This window comes from Peromyscus leucopus, chromosome 20 (assembly GCF_004664715.2).
Source record: "Peromyscus leucopus breed LL Stock chromosome 20, UCI_PerLeu_2.1, whole genome shotgun sequence".
In the NCBI taxonomy this organism is placed as follows: Eukaryota; Metazoa; Chordata; class Mammalia; order Rodentia; family Cricetidae; genus Peromyscus; species Peromyscus leucopus.
Genome location: NC_051080.1, coordinates 40,313,998 through 40,332,294, shown reverse-complemented (window position 1 = coordinate 40,332,294; position 18,297 = coordinate 40,313,998). Strand labels below are relative to the sequence as shown.

Here is an 18,297-nt window from a genome sequence, read left to right as displayed (position 1 = left end):
AGCTGGTGACAAAACAGGGAAGGATCCACAGCTATCTTCGGTGTTTCTCCAGCTCCAGCCAGCACAGGTAGTGTTGGTCAGTGGCATCTTCACATGGGAACTGAAGGTCATGGCAAGGATGGCTCCAAGTAGGGTTCAATGTAGAAGTAGCAGAGTACAACCTGGTTTTATTTGTTTAATATCCAATGAGCAAAACAATCATGTCAAGCAGGTGTTGTAAGCAGGTTTGAGGAACAACAAGATGAGGAAACAGGCTTAGAATGATGAAGTAGTCTGCATTCAGCCACACAGTCTGCCAATAGTGTAAGTACAGTTAGATTCTGAAGCTTCTCAATCAGGTCTAGAGTCACTGAGATGCACAGTCATGAGAGATCACAAGGTCAAGGGAAGGTCTTTATTACAGAATATACCCAGGGCCCACAAAAGCTAGAAGAGTCACTGGAAGGTCCTCTTCTAAGAAGTCTCATAACTAACTGCAGGTTTTGTTGTTGTTTGTTTGTTAAAGGAAACAAAGAAGAATGGAAACTAGCAAAGAAGGAGGTGCACCGTAGGGGATGTGAAGTAGACACCATACGCCTCCTTCCCTGACCTCCCAAGGGCTCTTATACTACACCTCCTTATAGAATGACGTCTCCCTACAGGGCTAGGAAGAAGCCTAGGAACCGAATCCTGCCACACCTACCCACTGACAAGGGATTCCCGTGAGTGTCCACCCCTCTCCCATTTAACTCAGGTGCACCCTAAACCACCAGAGGTAATCCTAGTCCCCTGAAAATGTTCAGTCAGTATACACCTATTAGACATCTGTATGCCCACTGGCCTCTGGGTATTATAAATCCCTGTCCTCAGGACTAGGCAAGAGAATTATATGCCCCAATTCTAACCCAAAAGACTTGAGAACAAGTACACTAAAGAGCTTCTAGGAAATAATTTTTCAAGCTCAGTGTTATGGCACAAGCTTATAGTCTAAGAGCACAGGAAGTAGAGACAAGAGGATTAGGAATTCAAGGCCAGCCTGGGCCTCATAACTAGACCATGTCTCAAAAATCAAAAGCAGGAGGCTAGGTAGGTGGCTTAGTGGGTAACCATTTGTTAGGCAGATGTAAGGACCTAAATGCACATCCCAGAAAGCTGATTGCAACAGCATACATTTATAATCTCAGGGTTCCAATGCTGAGATGGGAGACAGAGACAGAAGAATCTCCAGAAGCTCACAAGCCACATACCCTGACATACACAGTGGTGAACAACAAAGAGAGCCAACACCTAAGGCTATCACTGACCTGCACCCACCCATATCAACAAGGGCACATAAATGTACACCCATTACACACACAAAGATTTTTGAAAATCTAAAACAAGTTGTTTCACTCATAACAACATAGAAAACCACCTAAGCTCATCTGCTGCTGGACAGTACTCACCCTGAGTGTCAGCTGAAGACCACCCATGTGGAAAGGCCCAAGGTTAACCACTCACAAAGACAGTTGGGACTCTACAGCCACTTGCTGCATTATCCAAGCTCAAGGGCCTCTCTGAACTCAACATTATGTAAGTGTCAACAATCCCCTTATCCTTTAAGCTATTCCGAGGAGGGTTTTCTAGTACTCAATTTACTCAGGCCCTACAAAAAAAAAAAAAAAATCAGAGCCCTGTCCATAAGAGTAGACCAAAACTACCACACTGGTGTCGTATCTGAATTCACAAATGCAAGATGAAGCACATGGTCATGAACACAGACTGACTTACATACAAGCATTTGGAACAGCTTTTCATAGGTCAAGGACAAATGCCTATGAAGGGGTATGCTATACTTGAAGGCATGTCCCCAAATGTCTTTGAAGGAAAACATGAGTTTGGGACTCCCATTCTCACATTCGTTTTCATTACTTCACTTGGGAACATGAGACAAGGGTAAGAAGAACAGAGTAAGGTAACAACACTAGAGCCAGAGATGAGTCATGTAATATATACTCTGCTTGAGAATGTACCCTTCTATGGTGCCTTCTGGGAAGGCCAGCAGCCTGAAAGCTGGAGCTCAGGGAAATGCTGCAAACTCTCTGAAGGGACCCCCAAAGCTATTTCTTTTTTTTTTTTTTTAAGATTTATTTATCTATTTATCTATCTATTTATTATTTATTTATTTATTTATTTATTTATTTATTATATACAGGCCAGGAAAGGGCACCAAAGCTCATTATAAATCGTTGTGAGCCACCATGTGGTTGCTGGGGATTGAACTAATGACCTCTGGAAGAGCAGCCAGATGTTCTTAACCACTGAACCATTGTTCGAGACTCTAGGCTACTTCTAAAGCATTCTTCCACATGGAAAAATGAGTTTTACAACCTATATAAAGTGTGAACAAGTGACCTTTAGAAAACAAATTATGTAAACATGTGTGCTATGTAAGCATGGCTTCAAGAAAATCCCACAGCCTGCCTTCCTGATGCTATATGATTTGATAAGTTTTGTCCCCTGGAAGCTCTGGAAATGCATGCTGAAACCTGATTGCTTCCTTGGATGACTGCTGCTGTGGTGGTGTTGGGAAGAGGGGAATTTAAGAGGTGTTTGGATGATTAATGCAGCTCTTTAGTTATTTAGTTATTGTTAATTAATTAGTTAATGGGTTTGAGCCTGTGTTATTTATCTGAAGTGTAGGTTATTATAAAGACATCTGCATCTCCTGTTTTATCTCTTCACAGGGAAGTTCAGAACAATCTTCTAGCTTCTTCCAATCATAGACCATCTGCAGGTAGCAGAGTAGCACCACACCTAACCTTCACCTGCCTTCTGCAATATCCAAAGCATGCTATGCATAGGTCAACCAAGTCCACACTATGGGAAAAGAAAAGCTGACAGTAAAGAAAAGAAACAGAATGAAGAGGAACATATTACACAGCCAGGTGAAGGCCCCATATAATGCACCTAATAAGAGAGATGACTGGAGCAAGGCTGAGGAAGGAAGATGCAGACCAGGCCTGAAAGCCAGGCAGACAGGGCCAGGCAGGTGACCTCTGATGATGACCCTGGTGGTTACAGGTTTCAGCTTTCTCATCTATAAACTGAGTGGGCTGAACTAGATGAGCTCTAGACTGGTGTTCCTCTCTTCATATAGACTATAGAGTCTGCATGGCTTAGCTAAAAATAAGGTCATAGATAGGGACCAATAGCACAGGTTTACCTTCCCAAATCAAAACAAAAGCATAGTCCCATGAGGAGGGAGGGCACAACTGGAGGGCTTTACTGGAGAATGGAGGAAAACCCAGAAGTCACACCAAATGTTACTTCTAATAGACTTAATCTCTCGACCTCCATGCCTTTGGCATCGTTGAAAAAAAACCCTGGTGCCCAGTTACTGAAGAAGTACCAGGAAAGACACACTTGGAAATCAGTGCTATTGAGACTCACCTCAAATTTTCAGAAAGCTCTAGACTCAAAATAACCAGAAAACACACAAACAAATGTCAAGACATGAAAATGTGACCACTGAGAACTAAGCTATATTTTTATACTACCTTTGAATGACAATATTAGTCTCAAAGAACAGGGGAGACATTCACAGCTGGCTACTTCAACAACATTCTAACTTGGCACCCTTGAAGGAAACAAGTGGCTGTATAATGACCAAGGGTTCCTTCTAAGCTTAAAATCCGAAGACCTTGAATAATACATATATAAAAGGAAAGCTGGTAGAGCAAAAAAAAAAAAAAACATTTGACAGTCGGGGACTGTTCTTAGCAAATTTTACAGCCAGGTCAATAATGTACATCTTGTCTTCCTATCCTAGTAACTGTGAATAGTTAGAACCATCAATCATCAAGAAAAAGAAAATTTATTATAGCTGCATAAGGTTTGTAGGCATATAGTGCAAGATTTCCACTAAAGCTAATTTAATTTAAAAGCTGAAGTTGGGGCTTTCGAGATGGCTCAGCAGGTAAAGAAGTTGTCCCCCAAAGTGTGAGGACCAGAATTCAGATTCCCAGCACCCACATAGCTCCCTGGCAGGCATGATGGTCTACCAGTAATCCCAGCACAAGTGGTAGAGTCAGGGCATCTCTGGAGGAATTGGCAACCTCTGGGTTCAACTGGGAGACCAGATTCATTATATAAGATGGATAGTGATCTAAGTAAACACCTGATGTTGACCATTGACCTCTGGCCTCCACTCTACACACATACACTTGTGAATGCATACACACAAGCACACAAACACACAAATGCAAACAAATTCATGCTAAAATGTTAGGAAAGTTAAACTCAGCTTCCAAGAAACAGGGCCACTTAGAATTCCTTCTTGGAGAAACTCAGAGTTGTGGGTCTACTGTCTTGACTTCTATACTACCAGCAAAAACTAGCATATTTTTATAAACACAATGCTACACAGGAGAAGCAAAACAACAAAACAAAATTCAATTGCCATCAGTTTGGGAAACCTAAAGGTCTTTGTCATAGACCATGTCCAATAGCATGCAGTATCATTCAGAATGAGATTCCTATGCCATACATAGCAATCTACCGAAGCATGGGCACCCACATGATAAATACATCTTGAAGGATACCATTTAAAATCTGAGAAGATCTGCTGCATAACCCATAAGGAAGACTGCCAAAAGCTCAGAGGTGTGAGAAAAATACAATATACTGAACATTTAGAAATGGGTACAGATAGCCAGGCTGTGGTGGCACACGACTTTATTCCCAGCACTCGGGAGGCAGAGGCAGGCGGATCTCTGTGAGTTCGAGGCCACCCTGGGCTACAGAGTGAGTTCCAGGACAGGCTCCAAAGCTACACAGAGAAACCCCATCTCAAAAAAAAGAAAGAAAGAAATGGGTTCAGAGAACAAGCACAGAATATTCTAGAAAGGAGGTATGGAAAGGAATTAAGAACAAAATATAGCAATTTATAAGGAACACTTCAGAGGGAAGGTATGAGTTAATTAGAAGAATGCAAGAAAGGTTTTGCTTCTTTCTTTCTCTAATCCTGACAGAGCAGGTCCAGAATCATCAAATTTCTGGTCAATCCAAATGCACAATCAGCAAAGATAATTGTGATAGCAGGTGCCAAATTGCTTAAGTAATAAATACTCATTGGAGCTAGTTCTGCCAAGAAAGAGAGAGAGAGAGAGAGAGAGAGAGAGAGAGAGAGAGAGAGAGAGAAAGAGAGGAAGAGGAAGAGAGGAAAAGAGAGAGAGAAAGAGAGGAAGAGAGAAAGAGGGAGGGAAGGAGGGAGGGAGGCAGGGAGAGAGGGAAAGAAAAACAGTAACTGAGTACTGTACAGCTGTTAATAATAAAAAAAATCAAGGAAAAGAACAGCTGAGCAGGACACAGCAGTGTATGCCTGTAATCACTTGTGATCCCAGCACTCAGGAGGCCAAAGCAGGAAGATCAAGCAATCAAGGCCACCCTGTGCTATCTAGCCAATTCCAGACAGCTTTGGAATACATACAGAGATCTTACCCCCAACCCCAAAACACAATTACCTAACAAACAAACAAAAAGAACAGTTATAGAGAGTTTAGCATGCATCAGAGTTTGCACCGGGTTGGCTCCCAAGGGTTCATGTTTGATCCCAGTGTAGGAATATTAAAAGGTAGTGAAAGCTGTAGGAAGCAGGATCTAGTGGGAAGTCATGAGACAATGCACTATGATGCAAAGGCAAGAAGCCTCACCAAAAGTCAGTAACATATAGAATGGACTTCAGCTTCCAACCTGTGAGTTTCAAAACCTCCATTCTTTATGACGTATATAGTCCTAAGTATTTTTATACCAATAAAAAACAAGCCAACACATGGGTTTAATCTTATTAATTTAGTTAGCTCTCACAATATCTTCCTGTTATCCCCATCACACAGCAGAGAAACTGAAACACATTTAAGGAGGGGGGGAGGGGCACAGAGCTGAGAGGAGGCAGAACAGGCAGTCTGCCTGCGGAGTCTGTGCCCATGACTGCTATACAAAACCCATCTTATAGATGACTTGCATCTTAAAAAGTCAGGAGGGCATGATGCATAGGAGAACTACAACAGCTCAGGACATTACTTACCATTGGGGAATGCTAACACACTGATGATGAGGAAGAAGAAAATAACTGAGAGGATGCCTCTCCAGATGTTGTCTTCAGGAACAGAGTCATCCCTGAAAATAGAAAACACTGAGAATTCATTCTCAGATCTAAGCAGGAAACCAAACAGCAGTATGCTTTCCACAGTCTAACACCTGGAGACTGCAGATTTTCGTTTGCTGACCGAAGTCACTACACACAGTTTACTGCTTAGTGTCACTTCCTAAAACCAACACTCTCATAATTTATTAAATTATGTTAAGAACAGTTGCCTAGTTCTTACAGGAAAGGCAACTGGAGGCTGAAGGTACAGCTCAGCAGTGCTGTGAGTATTTAGCACACAGAAAACTCGTCTCCAACACCAAAATTATATTAAATAATATATAAATAAAACCAATCATCTTAAACACCAACATACATTCTATTCAAACATGCATTTGAGACTCACTGTTCTTCAAAGACAAAAACGAAAACCCAAGATGTGAAAACACGAGGTTCGTTTTGAGAAATGTCTTTTGATGACAAAAACAATAAAAGATGCACTTGGTTGATACAGGAAGGGGCAAGAAAATTTTCAAAAAGTCAGAAAGGAACAAGAGATCACCAGGAAGGCAGCAATGTAACAAGATTATATCAACTACTCTTGAAAATGGGAAGCTGGGGATTTATAGCATGTAGAAAGAGGCATGAAAACAGGTAACAGGAAAGTGACCCATAAAAAGAAATCAAGAGGAGGAGAAAAAAAACCCACAAGATTTAAAATCAGAGCAGAAGCAGAATGAGAAAGAAGGAAATGGCTACCCTTCCTCCCAGGCACAACTTTTCTAACATCACCTGTCTATTGCCCCATCATCCCAGTGATTAGCCTGGTCCCTTCAGTGGTCGATGTGTTCCCTGTCTACCTTGCCAGAGAATACTTTGAAATAGGGACTTATTTCCCTCCGTTCTTGGGACCTGACACATGCTACACACTCAACAGATATTGCAGACTGACAGTTTATAAGGAAGAGCTACTATGCAAACACAATGTTGGACACTTTATGTTGAAAGAGCAAAACAGACAGACTGACAGACATTGACTGGCAGCATATGTGGGACTCAAGAAAAGCAAATGCAAAGGGAGAATAGAAACATAAGACAAGAAGGAGGTTTCCTGAATTGTTGATAATTTCTGAGAAGCTTGGGAGAAGAAAGTTCAGCACTGCAGTTTTAAAACTCAGAATGAGTAGGCAGAAAGTACGACATGAAACAGAATGGAAGGCAATATTTTAAAGACAAGGAGACAAGTAGCAAGCAACTAAAATTGATTTTTAAAAAACGATGATGAATTTGTACTGAGCAGTGGTGGTGCATGCCTTTAATCTCAACACTTGGGAAGCAGAGGCAGAGGCATGTGGATCTCTGAGTTCAAGACCAGCCTGGTCTACAGTGAGTTCCAGGACAGCCAGGGCTACATGGAGAAACCCTGTCTCAAGGAAGAGAGAGAGAAGAGAAGAGAGAGAGAGAGAGAGAGAGAGAGAGAGAGAGAAGAAAGAAACAGCAGCAGCTGAATTTATATAGTGAAAAGCATTACTGAAGGAAAAATAAGAGATAAAAAAAAAATCTTAGAAGGACCAGCAAGATGGCCCAGTTGGTAAAAGGCTCTTGGTGTGCAAATCTTTGATGCCCAAACCTGTACAAAGATGGAAGGAGAGATCAAGATTGTCCTCTAGTCTCTACATACATGCTGTGGCACACAAGCCCACATACACTGTGTGCGTGCACTCTCTCTCTCTCTTCACACAATAAATAAATTTTAGAAATTTTAGGGAAAAAAAGTTTTCACGCAAAAACAAGTCTGAGTCATCAGAACATGAAGAAACACGGAATGAAATAATGAGTTACCTTGATAAGGACCAAGTCCTTTGATATTGGTTTAAAAAACAAAAGTTAAGTTAGAAGCCAGCTTCTATGCAGGCAGTTAAGTTTCTGCCAGCAAGTCATCAGCTTCTAGAGTTAGGACAGGGCTGAGCACAGATTCTGAAATGAGATCACACAGTATTTCCTAGACTGTCCTCTGTGCCGAGTAGTGTAACAAACGCCAGTTCCTTCACAGAGCATACTCCAATGCCAAACCTCAGAAGCCAACGAATCTCATAGGCCAGCACTGTGCAATTTTATTTTAATGGACACCCCAATAATTTACTGACCACCACGTCACCTTAAAAATGCCAGCTTGGGCCGGGCGTTGGTGGTGCACGCCTTTAATCCCAGCACTCGGGAGGCAGAGCCAGGCGGATCTCTGTGAGTTCGAGGCCAGCCTGGGCTACCAAGTGAGCTCCAGGAAAGGCGCAAAGCTACACAGAGAAACCCTGCCTCGAAAAAAAAAAAAAAAATGCCAGCTTGGTCCTTATAAGGGGACTTACAATGCCCTTTGGTTGAAGCAAGGAGGCTCCATATTCTCTTTCTAGGGTACTAGGTCTCACTGAAGAATGGCTGTACAGGAAGAAGACAACATCCTCATTCAAAATAACACCCCACTGCCCTTGCTATGAGATGGTGACAACAACAGCTCCTCTTTATCAAGAATCTAGTGTGTCTTAAGCACTTGACAGTTAATTAACACTATTGCTAATTTTCACAGCCAAATGCAAAATAGATATTATCAACCACATCTTAAAAATGACACAATTGCTCAGAAAGGTTGAATAACTTTCCCACAGCTGCAGAAGTTAGAAGATGCAGCGTTGGCACGGGAACCAGGGCTGCTAGATCCCAAGGATGACGCTTCCCCTATGTCCAGCTGCTGGGAGGGTTTTTCCTGACCCAGGAAGTCAGTGTGAGTCATGACAGAGGCAAAGAGTTGGCAGGAAGGACTTTGACAGGCGCATTATATATATGCTACAAGTTAAACTCCAGGGTAAAATTAATCACTGTTGTATGAAAAAAGGGGGATTTCATAATTCACACTTTACTCCAAAATATTATATATTATTAGAAACTAAGAGGGGGGGTGTGTACTAGAAAATTTGATTAACTGAAAACAAGTCAACCACCTCAGAGTGGAAAGTTTCCTAAAGTACAGCACAACACACAGAAACCATGAGCAAATAATAAATCAGCACAGCAATAAAGTGAAGGAAACCAAAGCAGTAATGGGAGCCAAGAGGATCTATATGTGAGGAAAGGACCTGTGGTTCATATGAAGACAACGAGCTAGGTGTTCTAACACGAAAAGCATTCCTTCAACAATCAACTAGCAAAGCATAACAAGCATAGCAAAATCAACAGGAAAATTGGGAAAAGAGTTGTAAAGAAATTATCAATGGGCAGAAAATGAAAGACACTCATAGGAAGAGATGAACAAATTAAAGTAACACCAAGAGACCACTTTTTTATTGTCTAAGCAGGGGAGGCTATGAAGAAACAGGTAAGCAGGCACCCTATGCATTTATTGCAGTTGTATGAATTTACAGCTTTTATGGAGGGTAACTAGGTAACATTCTACACTTACAACCACATATATCCTGTGGCTCAGCCATTCTACTCTGGGAACCTCTACTTCAGACACACTCTTGTAAATGTGAAGTGGCTGTTCATTGTAAAATTTTATATATATTCAAAAGACTAGACACAAGACAGAATTACAGTCTAGTCTAGAAAACTAGGCAGCCATAAAAAAGAATGAAAGTTTCTAAAAATTAAATTGTTCCAGGGAGTTAAAAAGACATAATGAAGTAAACAAACATTGGAATAGTAAGTCTGATAAGCAATGATTTGTACAAATAAGGGTTAATATGTATAGAAATATAAGCTACAATTTGTGCTTGCAATCACCTAAAATGTCTCTGCACAACCACCCACGAAACAGGGAAATAGACTTTACTCAACATTAGGGTCTGAAAGAGAGGTTATTGGGAAATATTTTTCCCTACACAAACCTCTGGTATAACCTGGATTTCAAACAATGTGAATAAATGTCTATAGAAATCAGCAAATCAATCTCCATTTAAAATTACTGGAAAGTGAGAAGGCTCAGTCGATAAAGGGTTATGTGCAAACCTGAGTTCAATCTCTAAAACTCACATAAAGGCAGAACTGACTCCACAAAGATGCATTCTGATCTCCACATACACAAAGATGTATTCTGACCTCAGCACATACATAAACTCCCCCAACACACACACACACACACACACACACACACACACACACACACACACTCTTACATAGACACAATAACCCATTTTACTTAATTCAAAAATAATTACTGACTAGTCAAAACACTTGAAAATACACATCAACATAAGAACTTGAGATCAATACTGAGGCCAACTTGGGATACACAGCAGTTTCAAGTCAGCCTGGGCAACAAAGTAAGATACCCTATCTCAAAACAATAACAATAATAAATAATAATATAGTAATTATTATTGTTATTAACAGTAATTATTATGATGGCAATGATTAATAATAAAAACAAACCTGTAACCTCTAATTTCTGAGCAACATTATTGGGCAAAACCAAATATGTCTGACAGGAAAAACGGTGATGAAACAACACTAACAATGGCAGTTTTGTATTTGCCTAATTAGCAAAAAATGTAAAGACAATGAGGACTTTAATAAATTAGAAAAAATCCTGAACAGGAGAATCAAACTCAGTAGTGAGTTTTAGGAGGGGGACAGGTGAAGTTGGTAATCTGAGTCTTGTCAGGCCACAGCCCCACCTTCACAATCTGGCATGCATTAGGTACAGAGAAGATATGGTGTCTCCTGCACTGAGCACAGGTGTGAATGCACAGCAGGACCCAAACACTGCAGGGCTGCCTATCTAGCCTCATGGTAACCTGAGTACACAAGGCCAGACTTCAAGGCCTGCTATGAGTCCATCTTCTCTAAACTCCAAGTCATTGAGAAATTTAGCCTTGGATTGGGGTGCACAGATAGTTTCCAGTTATTCATAACAAGGAATTTGGCAGAAAGGGCTATACTTAGTTATCCCAGCAATCCCACTCACAGGCAAGACCCAGACTCTATGTATGGTTATCAACTGTGTTCTGTGCCTCACTGAGCAAACTACAGGCTCTGTGAGTAAACCACCTACTCAGTCTCCATAACACATAGATGGGAGGTGATCACAGCTGTATCTTATCGATGGGTCCTGGTCCCAGGACTGGTCCCAAGCTGTCTCCTCTGTAGGAGTCACACAGTGGGTGATGAGTGACACAGTCTCTAGTTGAAATGCCAGCTGTATGACCTTGGGCAGATTATTTAACTTCTATGTGCCTGTTTCCTCCTCCATTAATAATAATAAAGACTAGTCATAAGCTCTACTTCATGAGGTTCTCATGAAGATTAAATGACTTAGCACAAAATGGCCCATTCTCATTAGTTCACATGTCTGAACATTCTTCTGTTGTTTCCATTTGCTGCTTCATTGGTGCTGTGTTGGGGGACTTTGGAATGCAGGTTCTAGGTCAAGGTTTCTCATTCACCAACACATGGGCGTGGGGGTACAAAGTTCTCTCTCTCTCCTCTCTCTTCTCCTTCCCTCTCCCCTTTCCTCCCCTCTCCCCCTCTCTCCCTCTTGCCTCTCCCCTCTCTGCTAAACTTGACCTGTGCTAAAGAGCACTGGCCAGACAATGGCAATGCAAAGATGCCAGCTGTGAACATTGTCATTAAGTTCCCAAAGGCACAGACAGAGCCCATCTGGTTCTGTCAAGGGACCTTCAGTGCTCACAGCAGGTTTATAGGAAGCATGTGCAATATAGTGGGGGTGGGGGTGATGGCAAGAATGTTCCAGATGATACGGCAGAGTCAGTGGGACTTGGATAACATGAGGGTGATCCCAGCCCAACATAGAGAGTCCACTGACAGACTTTCCTGCAAAGGGTCACTTGCAGGGACCTGCTGAGACTACAGTAGGTAGTCTAGTAAGATTTTCAAATACCTCCACTCAGTGAACATGGATCTAGTAGTGCAGAAACCACCCAGAGTGAAGACAACCAGAGCAGGAAAAGGACAAATCAGGAGAGCTTTGGGACTCAGATTCTATGTCAGTTCCATTCCTGACATCTATGGCAACTGCAGTATAGTCTTCAGGAGACTAGGCAACCACTCATTCATGACCTTTAGACAAGGCTTTTCTCCATGGAACCAGAAATATGACAAGATCTAGGCCTCTAGGCTATGTGTACCTACTCTCCTCTAATTTTCTTTGAGTACTTGAATCAGATAAACCATGTCACAACCAGGGACACTTCCATGTCACCCAGATGTCATAGTTTTCACAATGCATTCATTCTACCTTAAAGGAATTTGAGAGCTGGGTCAAGAATTATTTGTTCAAAGATCCACTAAAGAACTTCTTTCAAGTTTGCATAGGACATTCTTCATCCTTTCACTGATGGAAGATGTTGGGCCTTCCAAGGATGAAAGATATAGGGCCTTAATGATATGACAGGAAACAAATATTTCAATGAGAGAAGCTATACTAAAAGGCATTGAGAACTATAAACACAAGTCATTCTCTGTGGTTCTTAGAACATGAAGATGTTCAGGAAAAGAACCATCCAAAGGAGCTGTGTGAGGTGCTGTGATCTTGTGAGTGGGCAAGAGGAGCCATGAGAGAGACAGCAGTACTGGAGTAAGCCAGGGAGTTGACTGTGTCTGAAGAGTATGCTGTGTGCAGACATGGAGGAACAAAAGTTAGAAAACACAATCAACTCCACAAGGTAGAGCCTCCATATCCAGCTTGCATTTTCCCAGGTGGTAGGCACACAGCTACCCATCAAGCAGGGGGCAGGCAGGATCACAGTTTTGGTTTAACAGCCAATGAGCCTGAGGGTATGCTGTTCTGAGGGGCTGATGGTTTGCTGAGCTAAAGCTTGAAATGATCAAAGAAGAACAGCTAAGAAAGGTCCAAAAGATCTACTAAAGATAAGCCAGGTGAATCCCAGGATGGCAAAGAGTTAGTCTGAATGGAACAGGGATTGCTCAGCTGTTGAGCAGCACTGAACACAAAGCTAGGACCAAGAAGGCAGAACAAGCAGACTGAAGCAATCCTGGTTTTAGAACTAGCTGAAATGTAAAAACATCTGATTCCTGTACACCAATCTAGAGCTACCAGGATACTATCAAAAGATAAACAGTGCTATATTGGAAACAATAAACAAGTATTTGAAAGGACCAACCTGAATTAGCACCATTTATTAAAGAGAAGCCCAAGAGGCAGTAATTCCTTGACATATAATCTCTTTAGGGTAGGGCACCATTGAAACCAAATAAATATCTGAGTCACCCAAGGGCCTATTCACTACAGATGACCTCAAAGAAACATACAGCTTTTCCCTTTAATAAGTTTACAATTTTATTAGGAGAAAAGAAAAAGAAAAAGAAAAAAAGAGAAGTTCAAAAAATATAGAAAGATGCTTATTTAATTCTAATTTTAAAATGATTCAAATAACTGAGAAAGAGAAATAGTGAGGATCAATGTTAACTGGCCTTCAAATGCAACCTAACACAATATAGCCTAACAGTACTCTGTCTATCTCTAGGGTTGGTCTAGCCTCATTTATGTACTTCTTGAGCCATTACTACAAACCATCAATTAATATTGCTGGTGCCAGAGATATCAAGGTTTCTGTTATATAGAGAAAAAAGATATAATATAGGAAAGCAGAACCAAGACAACCTCAATGGCAGTATTGGGAGGCATTTTCTAGTGGGTCTTTATATGGTCTTGAGGGAAAAATCAGGAAGGCTGGGAGAAACCCCTAGACTCAGAGAGAGAGCTAGAAATATGGTTCAAGGAAAAATGAAAAAGTATACTTTCTAAAAGGAAATTAAGTAAAAACCATTACTTAAAAACAAATCAAACATCTGTCCACTCCTCTGTCCCTTGTCTATCCTCTATCCTCTTAGTTCCATATCTGGAGAAAACAAGAACAAGTGAACGGATAACCACATAGGTACAGCCATTTTCAATGAGGCAATTTCATCTAGACAAGGAACAATTCCTGTTGGCAAGTTCTAACAGGGCTGCCAACTCACTCCACCCCTTCAGATCACGGTTAACAATGGCAGAACCATGTGTGATTGCAATTTGGGGGTTTTGTTTTGCTTTTGAGGCAGGGTCTTACTATGTAGCCTTGGCTGCTAGAAAGTCAATATGTCAAATAACTGTAGTTAAAGTAGGGACGAGAGAAGAGGTTTCCTCTAGTTGTAAGACTTTTCTAGTGAAGTTTCGGGGTGAGGTATAGAAAAGCAACCTTCCAAGCACATGCCCTCAGTGACCATGAGGATCTACCAATAGGCACTGTCTCTGAATGATTTTACCATCTTCCAATAGCAATCCTGTACTTAACCTCCCATCAATAAGGACTCTTGAGTAATACCCAGCCCACTAGAACTCTAACAGAAGAACTCCTGGACAACCAACCTTACCTCAGACTTTTGTTTGAGGTATCAAATCCTTCACATTCCAAAATTCTTACAGGGTATTCATAGCACATAATCTCACCAGGCACTATTCTTACATCCTGGTAATACAATCCCCCCCCCCAATATTCTATTCTGTTAGATAACTAGCCTTTGCAAAACAAATATTAAGCCATATTTTAAAAGTTTGATTGAGAGAATTGCACTGAACATTATCTAACTATAAGTTCATATAAGGCACTAAAGACAGTCATTACAAAAGAGCATGGTGTGAAAATTTTTCATTTTAGAAACCATTACTTTTGGGGCTGGAGAGATGGCTTGGCATTTAAGAGTCACCTCACTAGCCGGGCGGTGGTGGCGCACGCCTTTAATCCCAGCACTCGGGAGGCAGAGCCAGGCAGATCTCTGTGAGTTCGAGGCCAGCCTGGGCTACCAAGTGAGTTCCAGGAAAGGCGCAAAGCTACACAGAGAAACCCTGTCTCGAAAAACCAAAAAAAAAAAAGAGTCATCTCACTGCTCTTCCAGAGGATGAGGGTTCAATTCCCAGTACCCACATTGAAGCTCATACCTGTCTGTAAGCCTCACCTGTGTGAGGATCTGGCACCCACACACAGACATACATGCAGGCAAAACACCATAAAAAGAAATAAAAATTTGAAAAAAACAAACATGACTTTCAATCTTCATAGAGTAAAATTGAGCTATCTTTATAATATCCCATTTACATGAATCATAAGTTATTACAAAAAATAGATACTAGTAACTCCTGATTCTATTAATTATGCTTCTGATTTTATGTAAGGTAAAATGTATGATTTGTTCCTCATTGTGATTTCTTTATGAAATTAGCATAACAAATAAAATTGTTATAACTTCTGGAAAGGTCTATAGCCCAAGGTTCAGATTATGTTTTTTTTTTAATTATCTTTGACAAACTGCTAAAATTCACTCATTTTTCGCACTTCACTGCTACAATGCATCCACTAGACAGAATATGACATATAAAATTAAATTCCAGAACATTACTTTCTGCCTTAGAAAGGAGAAAGACAGATCTATTTTGAAATAATCTGCAATAATACTAAAGACATATGGTTGATTCTTGCTTCTCATCATCATTAGATGGTATTGTTGCTTTTCTCATTTCAAAAGAACCCCCTCACCATTCTGTCATTTCAAACCCACCTATTAGCTGAAGTTAATGTGAAACGAGTAGGTATGTTCTACTAAGTCCATATTCCAATGCCTCTACCTTTTTTCCCAATTCCAGAACAAACTATAGCCTATTCAGTAACAAATATAATTTAGAAAGCATTATCAAACAATGAAATCCTGCTTCTTAGCCACTTAGCTCAGTGCTATGCACTGAGCTGAATCCTATGAGGTGTTAATACTGATATTTTCACTTTGCATATAGATGAGGAAACTGGGGCTGAACACATTATGTGAGCATACATATCTTATGTGGTAAAATCAGATGACATGATGAGCTGACAGTAACTAGTCTCAAGAGTGAGTTCTCTCCAAAACTAGAAACTATAGGAAGGAAGTTCTGATCTGCAAAATATTGGTAGACTTTTCAGTGATGGTAGTGGCACCCCTAAGAAAGAATAACTGTTACCTACTATTTCTATCTTTGAAGTGATTCATAACATAAACATTTGCAATCTAGTCTGTGTGATACAATACTGTCCCATGTAGCATTACATGCCTTTGTCCTCTCCTCTACTAAATACCGGAAGTTTCTTCAATACTTGTGACTGGTCAACTTACCTCTGCACATTTCCCCCAGACTTTGATTATTGGATAAAAATATCAGAAGAAGCTGGGTGTGGTAGTATAAGTCTATAGTCACAACACTAGGCTATGGCAAGATGAGTGAGGGTTCAAGGCTAGCCTGGGCTATACTGCCTAATCCTTTCGCAAAGAAAAAGAAAGGGGTGGAAACTCAAGAAAGGTACCATTAATGGGGCGTCATATACCAGGTAGTCTACACAACAGGTTTGCACATATTCATTTAGTCTTCATAACCCTAAAGTGAATACAAACATTTTATTCATTCCGCAGGCATGGACCCTCATACTCAGAACAAAGTTAAGTAACTTCACTAAAACCACAGCCAATTTTGAAACCACAGTCTCTCTCAGTCACTCTTGGGGCCATAATGGTGTGGTGGGTAGGATATGACTCCCCTCTCTTTAAAAAGATGTAATTCAGATAACATAAATCATAAATAAAAATGGAGTGTGTGTGCTCTGGAATCCATTAGCTCCTTGGCTAGGGTCAAGGGGCCACAGGAACAGTACCCTTGAAAAGTATGAACATATGCAATTACTAGAAGTGCTTTGAATATATGCATATTATTTTAGAGGAATAAGAGATCTGTGTTATGTTGTATATATTTTATGTGTTCTGTTTATTATAGTTAGGGTTTAGTAGTCTCCAAGTACTACACAATTGCTCGACATTATCTCTTTTCAGCATGTATGTCAGGAGATGGATGACGGGGCGGGGTCAGCCCTATGTGATGTGTGATGAGCTGTAGCCTATGCAGTACAGTGCATTGGAGCTGGTGGATACTGGGCTGTGCTTGATGGGAGTTGTCCACTGGGATGTGTGTCAACAGCGACTGTTGATGCTGTGGCATAGAGGTGATGTTTGAGACGGAGTAAAGATTATGTTAGATGATTGTATGCAATGCATATAATAGGTGTTGCATTGGAAAAAACGGTGTATGCATTTGTGTTTGTGTGTGCCTGGAAATACTGAATACCAGGGGAGTTCATTGGGAATCTAGTTGTATACCAGGCCTGCGTATGATGTGTTTTATGTGTGTAGTTTGTCCTAAAAGTGGTGCAGTCATGAAATGATTCATGCGGTGTGCTAGGAACAGACCACGGATGAAGTGGTTGCGGAGCAGAGCGTCCCGGTAGTGACGTGTGGTGAATGATGCAGAGCAAGGGATGTGGGTGACCCGGCTAGGTGACCTGCATGAGCTCCTGCTGTGGTCCAAGACACCGAATGTGAGAGATGAGATTTGGAGGTGAGGGGTAGCAGGTGGAAGAGTAGGCGGAGAGAATTGTAAGCCACGCGGTGGGCAAAGGAACTGCGTGGGCTGTATGTCCATGAGCTTGCACGCATGGAGCAGCTACTTGCTTCCTCACCACCAGTCACACCGGCCCACCTTGCCTGTCACAGCTTCCCTGCCACCACTGCCCTCTGTTCTCAGGCGCCCCGCGCGCGGCCAGGCCCACCTCACCTGGTGAAGGCGAAGTACATGAGGCTGATAATGGTGAAACTGAGCAGAGTGATAGTGTGCGGCCGGTAGAAGAAGTCTATGGTGATGTCCTCCACTTGCTGCTCGTTGATCATGCGGAAATGCATCCTGTAGTTCACATCGTCCTTGCTCAGAGTCCGGCTCCCCACGCAGGACGCCATGGTCCTCCTCCCCGTCCTGCCGCGGCAGCGGAGGCCCCGGCCCGCGAAGGCTGGGACCCCGACAGTGACGGACCGCCGTACTGTAGCTAGCTGCCTGGCGCTGGGACTGGGTCTGGCGCCCTGAGCAGGGTGCTAGCAGAGGGAAGGGCCGACGCGCGAGGGCGGGGTCGCGGCGCCACCACCGCGGCCTGGGGTGGGGGGAGAGCTCAGCTGGCGGCGGCGGGCCCTGGCAGGACGACGTCGCGGAGCACTCATCCTCCCTACAGAGCCTCCGAGCCTCGGATTCAAGGAGCGCGTCGATCGGCCCCAGGTCCTCCAAGACCCCGGCAGTTATTCCCGACTACCTACCCCCCGCGGCGTCCCCTCCACAC

At 42.0% G+C, this 18,297-nt stretch overlaps 1 protein-coding gene across 2 annotated transcripts in view; it reads right to left on the bottom strand.

Moving 5' to 3' along the window:
* The window catches only part of Ptdss1 (phosphatidylserine synthase 1), a 71,132-nt gene extending 53,047 nt beyond the window's left edge, over positions 1-18,085 (bottom strand). The window contains exons 1-2 of one of the 2 annotated variants that reach the window (XM_028893769.2): positions 17,748-18,085; positions 6,047-6,138 (exon numbers count right to left, since the gene is read on the bottom strand). In XM_028893769.2, coding sequence (XP_028749602.1) covers positions 6,047-6,138; positions 17,748-17,926 — 271 coding nt within the window. In that variant the 5' untranslated portion in view covers positions 17,927-18,085. The remainder of the gene's footprint in view (positions 1-6,046; positions 6,139-17,747) is intronic. The other variant, XM_028893768.2, reaches the window with a different exon arrangement.
* Positions 18,086-18,297: the final 212 nt, after the last annotated feature.